Genomic DNA, 24,525 nt, shown 5'->3' on the forward strand with positions numbered 1-24,525 from the left:
CTCTATGTCCTATGGTTTCTGAGTGGCCCAGCAAATATTTGTTTACCAAACATTTACTTTTTTTCACCTTCCTGTGAATTGCACTCATTCCCTTGGAAGTCCCAGACCCCCTACCCCCTTTTCCTTAACTCAGAATGACATAGACACCTTATTTTGCCTCACTGTCTTTGGAATTTTCACGTCTGTGGGGATTCCCTGTTCTTACACTATTAAATTTTATTTTCTCCTGCTTATCTGACTCATGTATTTTTGATTCTTTGGCTGGAGGGACTTTGGAGGGGACAGGAAACTCTTGCTCCCTCACACTACAGAATTGGAAAATATTAACATTTCTAAATCTTTCAAGCATATAATGAATTGAAGAGAACAAGTACTTTAAGAAAATTAACATAATAAATCGCCACTTAAATTCAGTATTACTAAAATCTGACTAAACTACTGTAGTATTTAGACAATGATGACAAAGCAAAAACAAGGGACTCTGAAAGCAGTCTCTTTCAGACCAGACATACTAATTATTTTGTAACCTTTTTCCCCTTCTTGCAAAACAATGACAACGCTTACCAAGTCTTAAATAAAGGAAGGCTCATTGAAACTTTCAAATAAATAATAGTACTCAATGTTTATATTGTGGATTTTTTCACCATGGAGCTCTAAGAATTATCAAATAATCAGGGACTTTTTGGGTTCCCTACTTTACATCCAACATCATCTTACCCCTTGCCTTAACGAAGAAGTTTTAAAAGTGATTTCAAGCATATTATCATTACATTCTTAACTGGTTCCAGAAGTAGAGATTTAGTAGTTCATCATTTATTTTTTTTCAATGAATTGTTCACCAGTATAATAACTTTTCCGTTCACCCATCCATTCACCCACCCACTTATCTAGCTACTTACAAATGTTTCTTAAACAGCCACCACAAGTGAGGTCTTATGCAGGTCTCAACGCAGACATGGGCCCCAGCTCTCACAGAACCAACGATATAGTGAATTCTATAGCATAAATTCTAGTAAGATCTCTATAATTATACTGTTTCCATCTAAAATATTTTTTGGAATATATTTTTCGCAATTAAAACTCAGGAAATTAATTTGAGATATATAATATAAACTACACAGATATACACTTCGAAAGAGAATGGAGTCCTTGTGTAAAGATAGCTGAGTTCAACAGACCCTGACCTGTGCAGGCTGAAGTGATTAGAACACACAATGAGTTGTGCCCATCCCCCACTTGGCAAAGTAGGGTGGTGGCCCGTGGAAATCAACAGAGTAGTCAACTTCTGTTTTAATGTTTTGTTGAAATGCCTTTTATTTTTTATTTTTTATTTTTTTAATTAAGACAACAGAAGCTACAGGCAAGGCAAAGTTTGGGCTGAGTCTGTCCTAGATTCCCATGTCAAGTTAGGGTTCACAAATTCTTCTGTTTCCTGGTCTCTGAAGCGTCTAAAAAGGCAGATTAATAATTATTCCTGATTCACAGGACAAACTGAATCATCATGCTAAGAGAAATGGAACATTTCCTCCTGAGAGATATCTACACATATTGCTTAGCTTTGGATGTCTCTCTGGGGGGATTAGCTCACAGAGAGAGTTCTTAACAAGAGTCAATGTATTCACCTTCATTGACATGGCTTCACTATAGCAATTGCCGTAGCTGTTTTCTTTTATCTGGATTAGAGGTGGGTGATACAAATCTGGTAGTTTAGATCTTTCCCTCCCTCTGCCTTGGGAAATTGTTGACAAAACTACAAGAGAATCACTGGGGAGCCTGGGTCGCTCAGTCAGTTAAGTGTCCAACTTCAGCTCAAGTCATGATCTCACGGTTCGTGAGTTCGAGCCCCGTGTCGGGCTCTGTGCTGACAGCTCAGAGCCCGGAGTCTGCTTTGGATTCTGTGTTTCCCTCTCTCTCTTCCTCTCCCCTGCTTACACTGGGACGCTTTCTCTCTTTCTCTCCCTCTCTGTCTCTCAAAAATAAATAAACATTAAAAAAAAAAAAAAGAAACAGCTACAAGAGAATCGGGCTTTAAATGTATAGACCCAGAATGACAGAATGAATTGTCCTGTAGGAATTCTGAATGACTCACGCGAGCTTTCTGTTCTTATGCTCATGTCTCAATTATAACAATTTTTCGGATCATAGTGTAGTTGTTTTGACATTCTCTCCATTAACACTATTTTCTGTATGTCACCTTTGTAATAATTTTTGGAGCATGGTACATTTGTTTATTTGTGTGTCCATGTTTGCTCACTAGGCTATGAGTTTCTGCAGGGCAAGAGTTGTGTCTTTTCCCTTTGGTATCTCCAGCGACCAGCACAGAGCCCTATACACAGAGGAGCTCAGTTAAGCGTTTGTTGAGTGAATGAATGAATGAATGAATGATTGGGAGAATCTCTCTGAATGCTCAATGGTGAGGATTCAGGAGTCTGTATCGATTGGTTGTTAACACAGTTGCTCTGCACAGTGGGCTGGTCTGACCACATGTGGGCCTGCTTTGCTTTTCTACAACATTATTAATATTCAGGGTATTACAATATCCCACTATCTTCTAATGGAGTTATTTTTGTAACTTGGATGAAAAAAAAACTGCTATATTATTTCAAACGATTGTGAAATAATAAAACATACAAAAACCTCAAATGCCAGAAAACATAATTTTCATGGAACTTCACGAGAAACAGCTCTGCCAGATCCACTCACAAATTATACCCACAAGGAGAAATGGCCTTACAGAGTACCGAGTGCCATCCATTATTTGTATAATAGGAACAAGAATGTTTGCCATGCAGCACTGTGTGGTTAAGATAAAAATATCTTCTCAAGTAAGCCAGGGCATTTCCTCCACGTTAAGCCACATGATGGAACAGTGAGGGAGAAATGATTTATTGATTATAACATTGAAAAGTTACTTTTCTGAATCAATTCTTGTTTAAATAGGACAAGGTTGAAAGCTAAAGCCATTTGAGATTTAGGATTCGGGCACAGGGGCATAAAGAAATATGCTCGTCATTGTTTGGAGCACACATCAGGAAATTTTAGGTTTCTGGTTTTATCTATTAGGACTGAGTGGGGACGTATTTAACAGAAAGCTCCAAATAATAGTGGATTAAACCTAAGTGTTTATGATCTTTCATGTAAAAGAAGTCTTCAGGTAAAGAGTACAGGATTGACGTAAAGGCTCCTCCTCCTTTCTGCTTCACCATCATAAACACTTGGTTTCGATTCAAGTTTGCCTCGTGGTTCCAGCATTGCTGCTGGCGTCCTAGCGACCACATCTGCACTCCAGGCAGTAGGAGGAAGGAAGGGGGAAAGGTCACTCCTTCCTGCCGAATCAGCTCTCTTTAAAGGAAATTCCTGGAAGCCCCCATCCAATGATTTTCACTTACATCTCTTTGACCGCTTCTAGCAGTGACAGAGGCTGGAAAACACCATTTTCATTCTGTGTACATGTGTGACTCCAAATAAAATTTGTGTTTTGTTACCAGAGAAGAGAGGAGATGGCTGATGGGTAGCAAACCAGCAGCCTCTGCTACAAGAAGAACCAGACAGAACACAGCTAAAACAAAACGTCATTTTTTTCTCGGAGTTATTGGATAATCAGGGTACTAATGGGATCATGTATGCAGAGATACTCCAAGTGTGAGCACATTTCATGCCTGAGGCCAGAGCAGGGATGCGCAGAGTACTCTCTAGGGGAAAGGCAGGCTATTGATCTGTTGAAAAGTCTCATGGGGTAGTTAATATTCATTACCTTGGTGAATTTACCAAAGTTCAGGGTTTGGTCTCCATTATCGTGGGGATTGAGACTTGAGACTTGGCACAATGAGAGTGAATTTGACTCTTTTTTTTTTTTAATTTTTTTTCAACGTTTTTTATTTATTTTTGGGACAGAGAGAGACAGAGCATGAACGGGGGAGGGGCAGAGAGAGAGGGAGACACAGAATCAGAAACAGGCTCCAGGCTCCGAGCCATTAGCCCAGAGCCTGACTGCGGGGCTCGAACCCACGGACCGCGAGATCGTGACCTAGCTGAAGTCGGACGCTTAACCGACTGCGCCACCCAGGCGCCCCGTGAATTTGACTCTTTAAAAAGATTTTTTTGGGGGGGTGGGGAGGGTGCCTGGATGGCGCAGTCAGTTAAGCATCCGACTTTGGCTCAGGTCATGATCTCAGGGTTCGTGAGTCCAAGCCCCGCATCAGGCTCTGTGCGGAGCCTGCTTCGGATCCTGTATCTCCCTCTCTCTCTGCCCCTGCCCTGCTCACATTTTGTCTCTGTCTCTCAAAAAGTGAGTAAACATTAAAAAAAGCATTTTTTAAATGTTTTTATTTATTTTTGAGAGAGAGAGAAAGACAGAGCATGAGCAGGGGAGAGGGAGAGAGAGAGAGAGAGAGAGAGAGAGACACAGAATCTGAAGCAGGCTCTGGGTTCTGAGCTGTCAACACAGAGCCCGACGCGGGGCTTGAACTCGTGAACTGCGAGCTCATGACCTGAGCCGAAGTCAGAAGCTCAACCGACTGAGCCACCCAGGTGCCCCAAGAGTGAATTTGACTCGTAAAGAGAAGTTCAAATAACCCTAATTTAGAGGTTAAAAAATATTATCACAGATAGCAAAATAGAGGTTAAAAAATATTATCACAGATAGCAAAATGTGTATTTATATGCAATAAGAAATGCCTGTTACAGGGAGAAAAACAGTCACAGAGGTTTGCTTGGTGAGCGTGGGATTAGGAAAAGACCAGGTAAGTCAGCTGAATGCTTAGTGGAATTGGGCTAAAGTGAAAATGGTCTTGCTGGTCCCTCCTTCCCTTTCTCATCATTTCTGGTTGGTCCACTGCCTGTGTTGCCTCCTTTTCCCAGTATCCACCGCTGCCCTCCTCCCCTTCAGCGTGGGCTGCTAATCTTAAGAATTTTTGACCTTCAAACGGCAGTCTTACAGGCTTGGGAACCTCACCATCTCTTCAGGGCGATCTTGTGGGTCTCTGCTTTGATCCCATATATATAAATGGAGTTTAAATTTTAACTCTCAGAGGACAATTTCCTTCTACTTACTTCTAAGTTCTCAAGACAAGCCTCAGGGTAAACCTCGAGTAGGCTGTTACATAGACGTGTACCGTCAAAACCAGAACACGAACACAATCTTTTCGCGGTAGGGAATAAAAGGTGATGAGGAGAGCGTGCCATTCTGGAGCTGACCGATGTGACTCAGCAAAAGAGACTGAAGAAGTTAACGTTAGTAAACAGGAAGTCAACGTGTGAAACGTTAAAAGCAGGGCTGAGTCACTCAAGATACAAAGAACCCAAATGTGCAGAGTGCATTTGGTGCTCAAATAACTCGCAAGATGACATACGAATGGCTGTGCAGGTGTGCCTCGGTAATCCTGTGAAAGGGTAAGCTTTGGAGAGATCTAGAAGCATTACCCTAAGACAGGTGGAGCTATCTCCTTTCTCCATCACATGTGTTCCCTGTCCCAAACAGAGAGCTTAATCAAGAGGAAGAGAGTGTCTGGCAGACTGAGAACAGCTCTCCTTTAATGAGACACCTTTCTGAAGTAATCAAGTTTGAAGCACTTCTCTTCCTATCATTTCAGGGTTAGTGGAGATTTATTACGTGCAGAGGGTCAGACAGTAGGACTAATTCTGCTACCTGGTTCTGGACTGGTTTAGTCACTCACCTGAATGCGTATCCGTTTAGTTCTTGCATTATATTGGTCCTAATTGCTTTTAGGGCTGTCACGTTCTGTTAAAAATGGTTGGACGTAAAGTGAAGCATGAAGCTCTTTTCAGTATCTGTGGAGAAGGCAAATGTGACCCGTCCACAGTCGCAAAGAAGGGAAACAGTGGGATCATTTAGAATGACAGCAGCCAAGCATGTTCCCCTACAGTCTTTGAGCAGTTTTTAAAATCTAGGTATTTACCTCCTTTAGGCTCTCAGCTTTTGTTAGAGGCCATAGAGGGACTCACATAATCTCTCAAAGATGAAATTACCCAAACTAAAACACTATAATTTTTTTTAATGCTTGTATTTATTTTTGAGAGAGAGAGAGACAGCGTGTGAGTGGGGGAAGGAGCAGAGAGAGAGGGAGACACAGAATCCGAAGCAGGCTCCAGGCTCCGACGGAGCCCAACGCGGGGCTCAAACTCACGAACTGCGAGATCATGACCTGAGCGGAAGTCGGAGGTTTACCGACTGAGCCACCCAGGCGCCCCCCAAACTAAAACACTATATACTTTTAGTCTAGTTTGGGAAGATTTTGGAATGTTTCATAAAATACTACTTCCCTGGGAGGATGAGGGATACTTTTCAATTGTGGGCTCCATCATCAGTACTCGTCGTCAAAATAAACTGTTGACCTTCCAGTCAAAGAGTCACCAGATGTACCATAGCTGTTGACAGAAGCTTCCTCTCTGGCGGTCTTATCTGGTTTGACTATTGGATGGGAACAGCATGGAGTCTAAAATCAAAACAAGTCTCAGGTTTTAGTGAAAGTTTTCAGGATACTCACCAACTGTAATCAGAGGGCATCTCAGTAGTCCTTTGGCTAGATTAAAGAGACTAGCAACTGTATATTCCATAGATTTGGAATTTAGATGAAATGTATAATACCTTCTAAAAAATGCTTATTTATTTATTTATTTTGAGAGAGAGAGAGACAGCAGGGGGAGGAGCAGAGAGGGAGAGAGAGAATCACAATCAGTCTCCTTGCTGTCAGTGCAGAGCTGGATGTGGGGCTCTGTCTCATCAGCTGTGAGACCATGACCTGGGCCAAAATCAAGAGACAGATGCTCAAATGACTGAGCCACCCAGGTGCCCCTAATGGTGACTCCAGAGTCTCAATTTCCCCTTTCTTCTCTTAGAAAATATAGTCTGGGATTTATGGGCCAAAATCCGTATATTGTTAATGAATCAAAATGACACAAAATGGAATACCGAAACAACCTGTTTACTACTTACTTTCAAAGTGGTGCTATAATTTTAATTAGGTTCCTTTTTAACCCAGTGCATCTGCTCGTCTGAGTATTTCTAGTAGAGTAATCTTAGTGACTGATTTCTAAGAACCATGACAACAACAACAACAAAAAAAACAAATAAAAGCATCCACCTTTATGTGAATGTAAGAAAATGCAATGGTGGCACCTAGAAATGAGCACTATTTATCCTCCGGAACCCAAATGAAATATGGAGGCTGAGATTGACTCTTTGGTTTCTGACTGTTGATGGAGAAGCCTGAATGACTCCCCCCATCCTCCACCACCATATTAGAAATTGTCAGAACTCTAATCACGAATCAGGGGACAGTCACGGTCAAGGACAGTGAGACCCTTGGGTGCCCTTACTGAGTTCACAGTTCACACTGTAGGATTCATAAAAAACAATCCTAAGACACTTACTGTCCTTTTCTATTAGATGTTTTTAAGGGTGGCTTTATCAGTGGCTTTCAGAATTGTTCTTTTATCAGAATCAATTGAATTGCTTTTCAACAGTGCAGACCTTCAGGCCCACCTCAAGCCTATTAAATCTGAATTTCTGAGCGAGGGATTGGGGCAGTGTGTGTTACAAAAGTATCTTCACAAGGGATCTGATGCAGCCGAGAAGGATACAGGAACGCTGACACAAGGTCCTTCGACACAGATCACCCCAAGTTCTCTCCAGGCTCTGTGCCAGCCCCAGTGGTCCTACTTCTGGGCAGATAAGTTTATTTTTATTTCCTGGATATCGTAATTCATATAACTGATTGTGTTCCTCTTTTTGCATCGACTGATGTGAAGCATAAAGGCAAATATGGCTCCTTCGAGCAACAGTGTGGGAAGAAACTTGTGGCCCTTTGGGTATTAACACCCCTGTCTTCATCATTCTTCAAAGCTCTCATTTCCCCCTTTGCCTCGGTTTCTTTACCAAATTATTTCTTTGTTTATAATTTAAAAAATTCTTTTTTTACCTTTTTACCCCCTTCACCCATTTCTCCTCCCCCCCAACTCCCCACCTCTGACAATCTCCAATCTGTTCCCTATATCTCTAAGCGAGAAGATTCTGCCTAGAAGAGAGATCATATAGTATTTGTCTTTGTCTGACTTATTTCACTTAGCATAATGTCCTCAAGGCCCATCCATGTTGTCACAAATGGAAAAATTTCATTCTTTTTTATGGCTGAATATTATATATATATATATATATATATATACACACACACACACATATAGAACAGATAAAGAAATTATATATATATACATATATATGTGTATATATATACATACATATATACACATATATATAATATATATGTATATATATATGTATATATACATATACATATATGTATATATACATATATATATATATATATATATATAATTTCTTTATCTGTTCTTCCATCAATGAACACTTAACTTCTTTCCATATCTTGGTCATTATAAATGATGTTTCAATGCAGATATTTCCTCTCAAGTTAGTGTTTTCATTTTATTCAGGTAAATACCCAGAAGTGGAACTTCTGGATCACATAACATTTCTACTTTTAATTTTTTCAGGAAAAATATTTTTAGTTTCATATTTTATTTTATTGCAGGTATTTTTATACATTGCCTTAAACCCTCTTTGGAACAAAGTGACATCAGTAAATTATAATATTTATAGACCTTGATGATTCTTTCTTGAGTTGGAGTGTTTGCACTTACTGTTTCTTATTTTATTTTATTTTATTTTATTTTATTTTATTTTATTTTATTTTATTTTAAAGTTTACTTGTTTATTTTGAGAAAGAGAGAATACCAAACAGGCTCCATGCTGTCAGCACCGAGCCTGAGGTGGGGCTCAAGCCCACAAACCACAAGACCATGACCTGAGCCAAAATCAAGAGTTGGATGCTTAACCGACTGAGCCACCCAGGCGTCCCACTGGTGCTTATTTTAAAAATGCAGTTTAGGATAAAATCGTGGCAGAAATCACAGTATAAACCTGGCTGAAGGTGGAGCCTGGCTAAGGCCTTGCTTAATCACCTTTTGCCCTTTGTGAGAGTGTGAGTGGAGTGGGGGGTATATCGTTTGCCGGACCTCATTTCCATAAAAAGAAAACGCCATAGTCTTCTAACTTTTATTCAGAATGAAATCAGCATAGTAAAAATACAGCAGTTATAGATGTGGAAAAGAACTTGATTCCTTGACAAAATCAGTCCTAAGGGGGCAGGAGTGGTCCCTGACTGAGTTCCACTTAAACGACATCCAACTACATATGAAGATAAAGTGGCCTCTAGAACATCTTATGAAAACACAACAAGCCAGCTGGTGGATCCAAGAAAATCACTCGTGGTCGTAGTTTGCATGAGATGGGGCAAGCTTGCTTTTAATCCAAGCCTGGTATTTCTGGGTTATTAGGGTGTAGATTCCAGGCTTCTTGGGATGGCCACATTGATGACCTCCAGAGACTAAAGCATGGAAGGCACCTTTGCAAACCAAGGGGCCACCCGAGTCACCCTGGAAAGAAGAAAATTGATAGATACTTGGTAAGAAGCTGTTGAACTTTTTCTACCACCAATTATTGATTATTCAAAGGATTATTACACGGGCCCTTGGTTTCGTCGTATCCTGAAAGAGGGCCGATACAGCCCCTTTCTCAGTGTGGGTTGTCTCCGTTTCTGGCCAGGACAATGGTTCTGTCCATCTGTCTGCCTGTCTGTCTGTCTGTCTGTCTCTCTCTCTGCCCACGTCTCTGTCTAGGACTACATGTAAAAACAACCTTTGGTAATCCGTGACTATAGAACTTCAATCCTTAAGGAATGAGTAAGTGCAAAGTTTAAAATAACCCACTGAAATGAGAGAAATGTTTCAAACTGTAAATTTCATGTTGGTGATCCTGGATCTGAAATCAAGTTGCTATAGGAACAGGCAGAAAAGAGAAATATATTGTAGCAAATATATTGGTGGCAGGGACTCTATCTTGCTTTGTTCCCTTTTTGCATTCTCGCGTAATTGAACGTAATGCCCTACACGTACACAACACTTCGCGAAGACTTGCTCAATGAACTGATTCCAGAGGACTCGGTTCAACATGTAACTAAGAGCTGTCAAGGAAAGTGACAGAATGATAAGAGGGGGCTTTCAAGTCTGGAAAGCGACCTTTGCCTCTGCTGCCACTCACATTGCAAATTACGGCATGTTGTGCTCTGGTCAGCCATGACAATAGAGGTGTAGGGGGGTGACAGTGTTGGGGCACTTCAGATACACGTGGTCTCTGAAATCATTATACCCTCCCCTTGATAATGCTTAATACAGCATGATGCGAATAGTGCATTCTAATGTCTTAAAGATCAGAAATTCATCTGCACCATTTGTCACTTGTAAACACAAATACCTGTGGTTTTTTTGGTTTTTTTTTTTTTTTTTTTTTTTTTTTTTACTGCCTCAGGAAACCAAAGATTCTGAAAAGTATAACTACGGTTCCTTTTAGTCAATTTATCAACATTATTGAAGAAACACATACTATATATTTCAGATGCAGTCTGTTATCCTGATTAACAAATTTATGTATTTATGCATGTATTTATGCATGTATGTATATATGTATTATGTATGTATGTATGCATTTATTTATTTATTTATTCTTTCTTAAGTAGGCTTCCCACTCAGTGTGGAGCCCAGTGTGGGGCTTGAATTCACAACCCTGAGATCAAGATGACCTGAGCTGAGGTCAAGAGTTAGACACTTAATCGACTGAACCACCCAGACACCCCCTGATTAACAAATATTTGGAGGGTGCTTATGTCTGGGGGAAGTTCTTATGACTCATTTACATGGGAGGATGAGAAAGAACAGAGAACTCAGTGGAGAAATGGAGAGGAACTTTCTGGAGTTGTGATTTTGTGTTCTCCTTACCTCCCCTCTGGGCTGGGGAGCGAATGGAGCCTTTGCACACAACACAGCATTCTGAGATGCCTGTTTGCCTGATAGTCTCTTACCTGGCAGGAATCTTTGTGGCCTCTGTCATCTCCTGCACATATCATGCCTTTAGTTATAACAGGGCTGTGGTTGTAATAACTTGGGCTGTTGCAAAGTTTTCGACTTATGACAGTAACGGTGACTTCACGCAGGGTATCAGAGATCCTTAAAAATTCTGGGTCGGTGGCTCCCCAGCCAGTAACCTGGCATTTTGTTCCAGCTCTAATATCATTTTTGGAGCTTGGGTGCAGCAGCTGAACATGTTGGTTGAGTGTTGCAGCCGTGTGAAGCTGACAGATTGAAAAGAGAATAAATAATCATTCGTTCCCAGTAGTATTCTGCTATTAGTCTAAGCGATGTATGTGTGGTCCCTTTGGTCTAGGAAGGCATCCCTCTTCTTGAATCTACTTTGGTGGTAGCCTGCAGCTGTATTTGTGGCTGTTGCTTTTCTGAAATGCTCCCCATTCCCTGTAGAGCTCAATGAGGCTTGGGGAGGGAGCTTACACAGAGCAGGAATTTTTGCCCAGTCTTAAGCAAACTGGCCTTTGCTCTGCATTGGATGGGTTTCTGTGGAATAACATCCATAGGTCATGACTTTGAGGGCTGGGCTGTTTCCGCTGGATAAGACCCTTGAGTATGGTCTAGACTGAGTTTGGACTAGACTAAGTATGGTCTAGACTAAGATATAACTCACTTCCGTGTCCCTGAATTCACTTGGTTGGCTCAGTTGTATAAAGGACTTGTATTTTTCATTTGCTAATGATAAAAGCATTTGGGAAAAAAGCTTTCGGTGGGGATCCTTGGGCTTGCTGGGATGTTCCCTTCCCACATGTGTGAGCATCATGACTGCTTTTCCTTGTATAAACACAGCCCTCATGCATTTGTGATCAATTCTTGTTTCTTTTAAGGCTGTATATAGAGTAGAATGGGCCTTTATAGAATATGTCACAGTTACCTCAGACGTGGGGATGATGCTAACAAGATGCTTTTGATTGACAACTTAACAACTGAAATATGCTATGCTGTATAAGAATGCTGGAGACATTGAAGGAAGGCAATACTACATACCTGAATTAGCATAATATCATTTGACTGACGATATGATGTAAGTCTTGAGAATGGTATGAATTTTTTAATATCAAACATTTGTTTGGAGGCCTCATTCTTTGAGAGAGAGTGTGCTCCTAAAATCACTTTGAAAAGCTGGCCTTTGTGATTCCTAAAAAAAAAAGCAGAGAATAGAAGGAACAGAATAAGTACCAAATACCCCAATGGGGGGTAAAAATGGTGGACAAGGAACAGGGACCGTCTCCAAGGTAACACATCTAGGATTAGGTGGAGTGACAGAGGTCTTTGTGGACCCAAGCATGAATGGACAATATCAAAGGCCAAAGGTCTGCTCTCAGACTCACCCCAATTCAAAATTCCATAGTATTGGAAAAGGATATCAGAACTTATACCCTACTGTGGGGAAAAGGAACGGACTTCTAACTGCCTGAGATCAAGTTTACAACAAAATTATGTTAATTTACGTAGAAGTACATTCTATTTCTTGAGTTGTGGGTTGAAATTTATATCCACCAATGTTAATTTTTTTAATTAAGGTAAAATATACATAAACATAAACTTTAAACCATTTCGAAGCGTACCTTTCTGTAGCATTAAATACACTTACATTGTTGTTCATGTCTCACTGCCATCAATCTCCAGAACTTTCTCATCTTCCCAACGTTAAGTGTTTTAATAACTAAAAGGTAAAAACTCAACTCTGCATTTGCTAATCTTGTATATGTAGACCTCATCTCAGGGCCATTGGGAGAATAAGATCCATTACGTGGCTGTCAGATAAGCTATGTTCTGTCCCTTCAATTAGAAAGGGTATTTGGACAAGAAAGGAAAATGTTCCTCAAGGTGAAAAATAATTGCTAATTCGAAATAAAGACACTGTAGGGTTGGTAGACATTGAAAATTCCATTCTGGAGATTTAGAAGATATAAACAGGTGAGTCAGATAAAGAAACAATAGTTTTGTTTTGTTTTGTTTTGTTTTGTTTTGTTTTGTTTTACCCCTGGTCACACACAGTTGTAGTACCATTGTTTCAATAGTGCCACAATTGATTTGATTTACTGCATGTTGGACAAAATTACATTTACATCTCGTTATGAAAATAGAAACAATTTTTTTTAAGATCTTGACAAAACCTTGGGGCTTTTGGCATACTGTAAAAAAATCCCATTTTAACATGTGCCTTTAGGAAGCCACTTCAAATCCTTTAGGAAGGAAGAAAGGTTATGAAAGGACATTTGTTTACATACAACTATTTCATTGTCACTTGACAAAGGAATCAAGACAGATTACAATAAAAACATCCATACCCACATGAGTCAGACGGAGAAAGACAAATGGTTTTTGCTTATATGTGGAATCTAAAAAACAAAACACACGAACAAACAAACAGAAACAGATTCATAGATACAGAGAACAAACTGGTGGTTGTCAGAGGGGAGAAGTGGGGGGGGGGGGTTGGGCAAAATAGGTGAAAGGAATTAAGAGGTACAAACTTTCAGTTATAAAATAACTCAAGGGGATGAAAAGTACAGCATAGGGAATATAGTCAAAAATATTGTAATACCTTTGGTAACAGATGGTAATTACACTTATAGTGACCATTTCATTGTGCACGTAATTGTCGAATCTCTATGTTATACATCTGAAACTAATATAACATTGCATGTCAACTATACTTTAATTAAAAATAAAAAAACCACACATTCCCATACCTACAGATTAATAAAGATTAATAAGAATTTTTTAAAAATACAAAAACATATAGGAAAAGGAAGAAAGTGTTTCAGCTTTGAAGAATAAGCTCATGACTATGGTAGGGTAGTTTTGGATATGGTGGGACTGTGGCTGCTGGGAATGATCACTGTTCAGTTTCTACCAAAAGAGTTTATTTTGGTTTATTTGGGGAATTTCAGCTCTATTTGTTGAAAAGTTTTCCTATTGCAAAATCAGGATGGGGATGAGATTTCTCAAAGGATGTGGATCGGATTTCCTAGGATTGATTCAAACTCAAATTCAACATACTCATTAAATCCAAACTTTGGGGGTGGGGGTGGGGAGGGTAGAAAATGATACCAAAGCCCCGGGACTACTGCTTTAACAGAAAAGATGGATACATGCATAAATAACTAACACAAGGAAGGCTGTGAGGTTCAAATGCAGGGTGTGGAAGATGAATTTTGATTAGGGGATGGATGCCGACAATTTTTCTGATCTTCCTCATCTTTTACCAATTTCCTTGATGAGTTAATGCCTTTGAAATGTTTTGATTATTTTCATTTCCACTGGGACATATTAATATCAAAAACAACCCAAGCAGACCACGAACGCTCTCTGACTTCGCATTTCCGGGTACACTTCATCTGTAATCTATACTACAAAGGTCAATTTTTCTTCCCACAGAATACCTGGAATTACCTGAGTTCTAGGTTCCCCCTCCTTAGCTAAACCCACGTCTGAATTCACACAGAAAAGAAGTCATGATACCGGCATTTTTCATTCATTTGTTTGTTGTAGGGTTTTTCTTGGACCACCTGCTTCAGAATCATATGGAGATGTGTGTTTATATTTTTTTAATTTTTTAAAGTAGAGAGAGGGAGAGAGAGAGAGAGAGAGAGAGAGAGGAAGAGGGAAGACAGAGAGAGTGAGAGAGAGTGAGAGAGAATCCCAAGCAGGTTCCATGCTGACAATGCAGAGCTTGACACGGGGCTCAAACCGTGAGATCATGACTTGAGCCAAAATCAAGAGACGGACACTTAACTGACTGAGTCACCCAGGTGCCCTTGGAGGGTTTAAAACAAAATACAGCTTTCTGAGTCCCACCCTGGACTTACCTGGAACAGAACTACATGCAGAACAGGAACAAAAATATTGTTTGCAGTCTTTTCTTGACATCCAGGCTTCTACTGAAACACCCTCACTATTGGGCCTAAAAATAACCCTTCTACCCTTCTCAGTACTGCTCAAGTTGATGTGCTGTATAGTCCTCACTGGTAAAAGGGTTCTTTGGCCAAAGGTGACACACATGATAAGTAGGGAAAGCAGGACTCAAACCCAGCTTTCGTGATTTCAAGTCCAGTGCCCTTTCCATGACACCTCTGTAAGCCCCATGCCAAGCCCCTTCGAGACTCGTATTTCCTCTGCCATTTGCCTTGGCACTGAGCCATGTTTCTGCTTAGACACTCCTCCAGGGCGGACAAAGACAGGGTCCTTATTTCCTGGAGGTCTCTTTAGTCTAAGAGAGGAAGGAATTACCTGGTTGTCTGAGAGGGGTTATTACAGTCCCATCCTCAACACGACTGGATCATCGGACTTGTGCTTCAGTGACTACCATGGAAAGTACAGATAATAACGTAATGACATTATATGCCATTTACTAGGTTATTGTGGTGTGTCAGGTTTTGTGCCAAGCGTTTTACATATTTTCCCTCATTTAAACCTCACAGCAGTCCTGTGAGGGAGGTATTACGATTATCCCCACGTTTCAGATGAGAAGACTGAGACGCAGGTAAATCAACAAACTTGCGAAAGTCCCACAGACATTAAGGGGAGGCTCCAGGATGCAATGCAGGCGGGACTGAAGTTCAGCTGGTTTGAGTCTGGGGTCTGAATCCTCACCATTTACTCTGGGTGCCCCGAGTTGTCTGAGGTGGGATGAGGCCATGTGGAAGGGGCGGGGGGGGGGACGGGGAGGGGGGCGGCGGTCATCTAATTACAGCCCAAGCAGGTGAGAGGAGGGGTGCTCCGTGAGGGAAGGCGGTGGACAAGAGTTGGTGAGAATTTTGCTTCTGATAAATCGAAAGACTGAAAATAAGATTAGACAAAAGCCTTTTTACGGGTTTGCTTTTATGGTTGGCATGGCAACTAGTGGAGGGGCCAAGAGACGCAGTGGGGAACGGCTAGTGAGATGGGGGCACCCCAGGTTTGGCCTCCTTCACAGTTTTGCTGAAAGAGGGGCCTGGAATTAGTAAGCTATTCCCCCAGGATGCTTGGGAGTACATTTGTGGGAAGCCACCATTAAACTATTTCATAAATATTTTGGATTTCATAAAGCTTAATATTTTTCTAAGCATCAATCCGCCTACATTTTTACACCCAAGTGTCCTGTACAGGAAATCTGATCCACATATTCTGGAGTTCTTTAAACTCTGGCCATTGAAAATGGTATTTAGCAAGAGTTGGTTTTTCTTTCTTTCTGTCTTTTTTTTTTTTTTTTTAATTTAATTCCAAGACCTCTCTTCCCCAATTTGTCAGCTTGAGGACCCACTCCTACTGAGTTAAGTTCATTTGACAAAATTTTAAATTCAAATTAATACTATTATTCACTTTTTGGATAGCACTTTATGGCTTGTGAAGGACTTGACACACTGTGTTTTTGGCTTAGAAAAAAAAAAAAAAGTCTTCCAATTTTCCAATTTCTCTCCTTCCTTCTATCCGGCCTTTGTTGAGCGTTTATAATAAGTCAAGCTCTGGGTAGGTTAGAGTCCACTTGAATGTGTACCGTAAGAATATTTGAAGATGTGCATATTTTGAATGGGATGAACATTTATTGGTAGTCACCCTCTGCCTAGCTGGTCCCCGGGGGGCACACATGCTCTGAATAGGGACATAAGGGTGACTTCTATGACAGCAAACCCTCATTTGAATGAGGTAGCCATTTTAAATTGGAAATCAGTGGCTTGTTATTTAGAAATAAAACAGAAGTCCTCACTTTCCACAGGCTTCAAAATTCCTAATTTGTGTCTAGTCTTATTAAAGGGGGGGGGGGGCAAGTCAATTCAGTTGTTCTGTAGCCTGGAGAGCAAACCATTGTGGCCAAGAGATTCTTAAGTGAAGCACTCTAATGTTCGTCAGGAAAGAAGTCCCCATCTCTTGGCTTGTGTGGGCAAGAAACATAAGGAAGAAACATACAAACAACAACAAAAACAAATAAAAAACAAACAAAAAACACCCTCTCCCCAAACCAAACAAGTAAACAAAACAGCAGCAAACAGCAAATTGGTTTTCCATTGCTTTTCTTTTTGCAAAGGTTACAGCACCCCAAGAAGAGTGTTGGACTTTTTTTTAGCTGACGTAAGAGAATCACAGACCAAAATGTAGTATGAGAGGTTGTGATCTGTCTTCGGAAAAGCTTTGTTCTAAGTATTCCAGAAAAAATAACTCTTTCTCTCCCTGTGCAAATCAGCTATAACTTTTCTGTTTTTAACTGGGAAGTCTGTTGTCCCTTTCCAGCTGTGATTCCCAAACTGTGGGCCTCAGGCCTCTGGGGTGGAAGGTGATGCAGAGGCGTTAACATAAGGGGTCTAAAAATCCATTTAACAAAGCAGGCTTCTTGTACACATAACAATAACAGCTGCAATTTATTCGTACTTACTCTGTGCTAAGCAGACCAAAATATTTAATTTTTTTTTAACGTTTATTCATTTTTTGATAGAGAGAGACAGAGCGTGAGTGGGGGAGGGGCAGAGAGAGAGGGAGACACAGAATCCGAAGCAGGCTCCAGGCTCTGAGCCATCAGCCCAGAGCCCGACGCGGGGCTCGAACTCACGGACCGTGAGATCATGACCTGAGCTGAAGTCGGACGTTTAACTGACTGAGCCACCCAGGCGCCCCAGCATACTAAAATATTTAAATAGATACTATTTAATCCTCAAAAGCCCACAAAGTAGGTACTGTTATTATTATTACCCTTTTGTAAAACGGGAAAGGGAAGGTGCAAACTCAAGTTGTCTGAAAAGTTCTGGAATGCCACTCTCCAACTACTACTGTTGCTGTCTTCCCTGGCATTACACGGAGGACTTGGATTTGTCCAGTGGCTTGCCTGGGAAAGGTGACGCAACTCTCCCTGAAAAGGAAAACTCAGGGCAGAAAACTTGGGTGTGCAAGAGGCTAAGTGAACTCCACCAGTTGGTCAGTGATCACAGAAGCTAAGGGTAGATCAGAATCTTGCCATTCACATGGCACAACATGGATGGACCTAGAAGGTATTATGCTAGGAGAAAGAAGCCAGAGAAGGACTAATACCTTATGATTTCACCTACATGTGGAATGTAAAAAACAGAAACAAAAACAGTGAACAAATAAACAATAACAACAAAAAAGAGAGAAACAGACACAGAAATGTGGAGAACAAACTGGTGGTTGCCAGAGGGAAGTGGAGGGGGAGCTGGACAAAATGGGTGAGGGGGATTCATAAGTCACGGGGATGATGAATACAGCATAGGGAACAGAGTCAGTAATATTGTAATGCACTTAATCGTGTTGAGCCTCTCAGAATATATTTAATTTTTGCATCACTGTGTTGTACATCTGAAACTCCTTTAATATTGTATGTCAACTCTACTTCAACTAAAAAATATGTATGTATATATGAACAGAACTGTCATGAGTACCCCTTGATATCACATGTGTATTCATCAAACGTTTCTGTGCTCATCACATTTAGAATGCTCAAAAACAAAATTGTCTCCCGGGACAGGGGAGCTTCCCTTTTGGCCAGTCGAGGTAGAACACGAAAGCCCAGAGCCGGGACTCACCGGGAGCGGCAGTGGGCTGCCGAAAGCACCCACTGTGGGTGGATCAGCACTCCACCGCAGACATGGTGGCCGCTGTACTGGATGGAAGCCATGAATGGCCTGGAATGTGGCGACACTTCTCTCCCTCCAATAATCTCCATGCTGAAACCTACAGAAGAAAACCCAACGATTCAATCAACATGAGAGATCGGAACAGATTGTTTCACGTCATTCTTCTTTCGACAGTAAATATATCATTTCAAGGATGAAAAGAACCCAACAACCCTACAGTCACCTAAAAGTTATTATAATTTCACTGGTAAACAATTGTAAAACACATTTAATAATATCTAATAATATATTGGTTTAATCATATGTAATTTAACAACGATATAATCAACAGAAGAATTTAATCGTGCAGTGTAGAGGGATAGACACGGTTGTGAGAAATCATTTCATTTATAAGAAACAATACGATCACTTAGAAAGTCATTTAACGCTCAGACGTGGTAAGTAGAGGAGATACTTACACTCTGGAGTCATAGAAACGCCAGCTGTTAGGAAAATTAGAGAAAAGTAAAACTCCATCATTTCAAAGCCTTGATTTAAGAAGCGCAGGTGAAATATCCTGACTGCACTGGCAAAGGAGAGAAGATTCTGAAGACTGAGTGTTGATCTTGAAAGTTTTAACTGTCTCACCCCACGCGTTCCAGAAGTAAGGTTTTTTCACACCTATGTGTGAAAGTGTACCTCTGTTTGAGGAGATCGGATCCAAGCTGTTAACACTTCTTTGATGTGTTATGCAATAACGATCTCATTTCCTGTAACATCTTCGATACCTGAGTACTCGTGTTATAAAAGGTGAAAGAATAATAAATAGCCAAGAGCTTAATGAAGTCGCAAAGTCCCAAGGTGTTGATTGCTCTAAATCAATACTTCCTATTTTCCTGACAGAAAATGGTGCCTATCGTATTTGGTTTCTCACCATTTTTCATTTGGACGTAGACGTATTACGTAGAGAGACATGGAACTTTGCACGGAGCATGATTGCATTGCAATAAGGCTTGGTTGAAACCTGAACACCATCCAGAGGAAACCAGCTATATTTTGCAGCAAACTTATTCGTAGCCAGGCCGTTTACTTTAAATTTGACTAAATCTGGGTTAACTTTAGTTACATTTTGGCGGGGTGGGGGGAAGATTTCATCATGTATTAGAAAGGAACATTAGCAACATATTTGTAATTTGGAGTCTCTCCTTTACCCATATAAAAAAAAATTTTTTTTTTTAATTTTTTTTTTTTTCAACGTTTATTTATTTTCGGAACAGAGAGAGACAGAGCATGAACGGGGAGGGGCAGAGAGAGAGGGAGACATAGAATCGGAAACAGGCTCCAGGCTCCGAGCCATCAGCCCAGAGCCCGATGCGGTGCTCGAACTCACGGACCGCGAGATCGTGACCTGGCTGAAGTCGGACGCTTAACCGACTGCGCCACCCAGGTGCCCCCAAAAATTTTTTTTAATATATGAAATTTATTGCCAAATTGGTTCCCATACAACACCCAGTGCTCATCCCAAACTCCTTTACTCATTTTTAAGTGAAAATTATCATACGGTTTTCCAGGGCCTTGATAATAATATCTTTTCAAAATGAAAGACCACATTTTGTCGTTCTCCCCGGGAACAGATGATACTGTATTACAGCCTTTCTATGGTACTTTCTCATCACCAGCAAAGCTATTAGACTTCATATTCCTCAAGATTCTGTTTGTGCTTCATGCTGATCAAGAGCATACATTTTGTAAGATGAGTACAAACAGGTAAATCAGGCACTGGAACCCCAATCCAGAGATACCGACCAAAATTTACCTTGAATTAACAGACCTTATTTTCTTTTCTCTAAGATACATGCGTCTTATCCTCTATTTTTGTCATCAAGGAGAATTGAAATCTAGAGCTATTATGCTTGGTAGATTGCAAGAGAGTCCTACCAAGCTGGTGTTTTTTAGCATAAGACAGTGGGAAAAATAATAAACAATTTTATAATTGTATATTATATCTTATACTTCAAAAATATAAGTGAAGTGTCTTAAATTATTTCCAAAGTTCTCTTTACATGATCACTGATATCTTTTCAGTTCTTATGTCTGTGAGGAAGGCAGGTCAATTATACTCACATTACAACTGAAGAAACAGGCTCAGGGATGTTAAGTAATTGATCTAAGGTCACACAGCATGCAACTGGGACCAAATCATTTGCCTGACCTGAAATTCCTTGTTTGTTAACAAATACATTGCCAGAGCACAGCCTTTGAAAAAGATCCTGTTTTCACTTCACAAGGGTGCAGCACTGGTGAAGGTCTTCTGAGTGTCAAATAAGCAGAATTAACAAAACCAGTTCAGAGCAGCGACTTCCTGTTGCAGAGTCCCACGGGCGAGACAAGGAGCCAGATCAAGAAAAGCCACGTAATAAACCAAACTTGTTAATTCCAGCCAAATGTCCCTATGAATTTTCGAGTCGTCTTTATCACCGCTGATGTGCCTTAGATCCCTCACAAGCCACTTTTCCAAACTGTAAAGTGGACCTGATGATGCCAGCTCCCTACTGTGTCCCAGTGATGTTGGGAACATAAAGAAAATAATGTGTGACACCCGGAAGTGGTTTGAACTCTGAGGAGGAAATGAACTGTGTAAAAGACAGAACTTCATTTCTGGAGGGGTCAGGGGCATGGTGAAAAACATCTGTGGGCTGATTGTTTCTGTGGAGTGAGGACTCACATCCACATAGGTCCTTGCAAATGACAGGGCATTTTCAACTGAATTTCCAGGGAGGTGGCCGTCAGTCTTGTTTTGTGGATAAAGACCTGCTGGAGATGACCGAGTTAGCAGGTGGCTGCGTCAGTTCTTAAACCCTTATGTGCCGGCCCCAGGCTCCACGTTGCTTTTAACCTGATCACATGCCTGCCCTGCTTTGAGAAGTCTCTGGGGTTCAGGAGTGCTAAGCGGCAAGCTGGCTGTGCAGAGGGGGGAAAGGATTTAGCCATATACCTTGCAATTTGACATGGGTGAGATTTAGTTCAGTCGGGAGGACCAGTCTCCTAACTCTTCCTTGTAGCTGACCTGGAAACTTCTGAGAATCAATTTGGTTCATAGTAATGAGTTATTCGCTTTTGGCTTTTGGACCAAGGCACCGGTTAATAGTATCATTTGTTATTATATTCAGGATCCTGGATTTGAGAACAGTGAGCTGTGTAACATGATGAGCTCGGCGATCCAATTCATTTCTGGGTGTTGGTTTTGTTCTGTTGAGTCTGCTGTGGGGAGAGCCGTGTTTGCTTTGGATGGCTTTTGCAGCAGCTGTGCCGGGCTGAGAGAGCGTGAGGTGATGCTCAGCGCGGGACTGGCTTCGCGAATTAGGGAACGTGTGGCCTGCTTTTGCTACGGGGTGTTCAGTGGTCCTCATTGGTTGCTCTCGGAGGTGCTGTTTTTTGAGCACAGAGTTTTTGTTTTCTTTCATCCATCCTCTCTCTTTTGATCCTCCAATATTTTGGGAGACCCTTATAGAACAGCTGTCTGTCCAGAGACCGTGGGTGGTTGGTTCTCTCAATTCTCTCAATGGGGCTGTTTTTCCTTTACCAGCCTAAACACCTGCTTGGTCACTTTCATTAGCCACGCCCTCTAAAGCCACGCCACTCAAAACGTGGCCCCAGGGGCGCCTGGGTGGCGCAGTCGGTTAAGCGTCCGACTTCAGCCAGGTCACGATCTCGCGGTCCGTGAGTTCGAGCCCCGCGTCGGGCTCTGGGCTGATGGCTCAGAGCCTGGAGCCTGTTTCCGATTCTGTGTCTCCCTCTCTCTCTGCCCCTCCCCCGTTCATGCTCTGTCTCTCTCTGTCCCAAAAATAAATAAACATTGAAAAAAAAAAAAAAAACAAAAAACGTGGCCCCAGAACTGTCTCAGTCTGTGACCTGTTGGTTACCTATCTTGGGTAAACTGAGGATAGAAATTGAGAGTCAGTTTAGAAGCTCTTTATGGCCATTTACTGGGGCTCCATACTGCTTAATTTTAGTTAATGAAATGCTCTTTCATATCTGTTCCATCTAATCATAAAATAGGGCATATTTTTTTATGCCTATTATAAAATTTAATGTTTCTATTCACTTGTGTTACACTGAATAGAAGTATCAGTCCACAATGGACTAAAACTGAAACCAAACAAATTAACAAACAAAAAGCCAAAACAAAACAAAAACCCAAAACACACCTAGTCTTCCCTGAAGGTAGTTTGACCGCTGCTCTGTAGACACAGCTACAAAGCAGATCTGTTTCAAGCTTTTTCTGTCTCTTCCCTCTTAGCCTCCTTTGAAAAAATTTCCCAACACCAAGGCTTCCGAGACTCCCCTGGCTGTCCCATCCTTCTCAGCCCCAGGCATGTGAGATCCGGATTAGGCAGAATTCCCCTGGGTCCTTCCTTTATGGCCCGCCACCCTACTAGCCTTGACTTCTGTTCAGTAATGGTTTAGCTCATTTGAGAAATGAATCTGCCAACAATTATGATGAAATTATGGCAGTTTTTTTTAAAAAACATTTTAATGTTTATTTATTTTTTGAGAGAGAGACAGAGACAGAATGTGAGCGAGGGAGGGGCAGAGATAGAAAGAGAGAGAGACACACACACAGAATCTGAAGCACGCTCCAGGCTCTTGAGCTGTCAGCACCGAGCCCGATGTGGGGCTTGAACCCACAAGCTGTGAGATCATGACCCGAGCCGAAGTCAGATGCTTAACTGACTGAGCCACCCAGGCGCCCCGAAACTATGGCAGTTTTGAAAATTGGATGGAACGGCCATTGGGGTGCTGTATGATGACATCATGTCCAAAGGTCCCAAGGCAATATATACGCAGCATCAGATTTCAGCCGTCCCTGCCGGAGACTTCTTAAAATAAATGATCTTGAGAAGAATCATTAAGGAAAGCAAAGTACCCCTTGACTCAGACCTGGGCTGGGGCTTTGGCCTGAACCTCAAGGGCAGAGGTTTTTCAGTGGTCTCAGTAGTCAACTGTTTCTCTTTGACAGAGAAACTGGGTGACCTGGGTTGCAGCACGTGCAGCACTGGTTTTTCCTAAGCTACTTAAAACCTTCAGAGACCTCCCCTTGGTGGATCGGTGGTGGGGTGGGAGAGTGGGATGGTAGGAAATTTATCATGCCTTCCTCCATCTTAACTTTTCATCAAAACATATTTTGCCTCTGAATCACCTTCCTTTCTCAAACATGAATATATTTCCTACCCACCACTGCTGAGTTAAGTAACACAGTAGGCCTTTCACCTCCTCCTCCCTTAATTCCAAGTCAGCTATGGAACAACGAACAACGTCAGGGGATGAGAAGGGCAGTGGGTAAATACAAGATCTTGGCATAAAGAGCACCCACAGGAAAACACTTGACAATGGCAGAGGGGGCTCCTAGTGCTCCTGGAGCTGGCTGCCTGGTCAGACACTGTCTTTACTTTCTTTTTGTTTTCTTTTTTTATCTTCTTTTTCTTTCTTTCCTTCTTTCTTTCTTTCTTCTTTCTTTCTTTCTTTCTTTCTTTCTTTCTTTCTTTCTCTTTTTTTTTTTTTAATTTTTTTTTTCAACGTTTATTTATTTTTGGGACAGAGAGAGACAGAGCATGAACAGGGGAGGGGCAGAGAGAGAGGGAGACACAGAATCGGAAACAGGCTCCAGGCTCCGAGCCATCAGCCCAGAGCCCGACGCGGGGCTCGAACCCACGGACCGGGAGATCGTGACCTGGCTGAAGTCGGCCGCTTAACCGACTGCGCCACCCAGGCGCCCCTCTTTTTTTTTTTGAGAGAGAGACAGAGAAAGTGTGAATAGGGAATGGGGGAGGGGCAGAGAGCGAGACAGAGACGGAGACAGAGACAGAGAGAGAAAATCCCAAGCAGGCTCCATGCTGCCAGGGCAGAGCCTGATGCAGGGCTTGAACTCACAAAACATCGAGATCATGATCTGAGCCAAAAC

General features: G+C 41.5%; 1 protein-coding gene across 1 annotated transcript; it reads right to left on the reverse strand.

The window, feature by feature from the left end:
- Positions 1-9,077: 9,077 nt before the first annotated feature.
- GZMK (granzyme K) lies at positions 9,078-19,269 on the reverse strand. The gene is made up of 5 exons (XM_003981494.5): positions 19,043-19,269; positions 18,534-18,681; positions 12,001-12,151; positions 10,953-11,222; positions 9,078-9,471 (listed from the first exon to the last, which is right to left on the reverse strand). The coding sequence occupies exons 1-5, from the start codon at positions 19,101-19,103 to the stop codon at positions 9,298-9,300; spliced, it is 804 nt and encodes a 267-aa protein (XP_003981543.3). The 5' UTR covers positions 19,104-19,269; the 3' UTR covers positions 9,078-9,297.
- Between the last annotated feature and the right edge of the window lie 5,256 nt (positions 19,270-24,525).

The sequence above is a fragment of the Felis catus genome, chromosome A1 (assembly GCF_018350175.1).
Source record: "Felis catus isolate Fca126 chromosome A1, F.catus_Fca126_mat1.0, whole genome shotgun sequence".
In the NCBI taxonomy this organism is placed as follows: Eukaryota; Metazoa; Chordata; class Mammalia; order Carnivora; family Felidae; genus Felis; species Felis catus.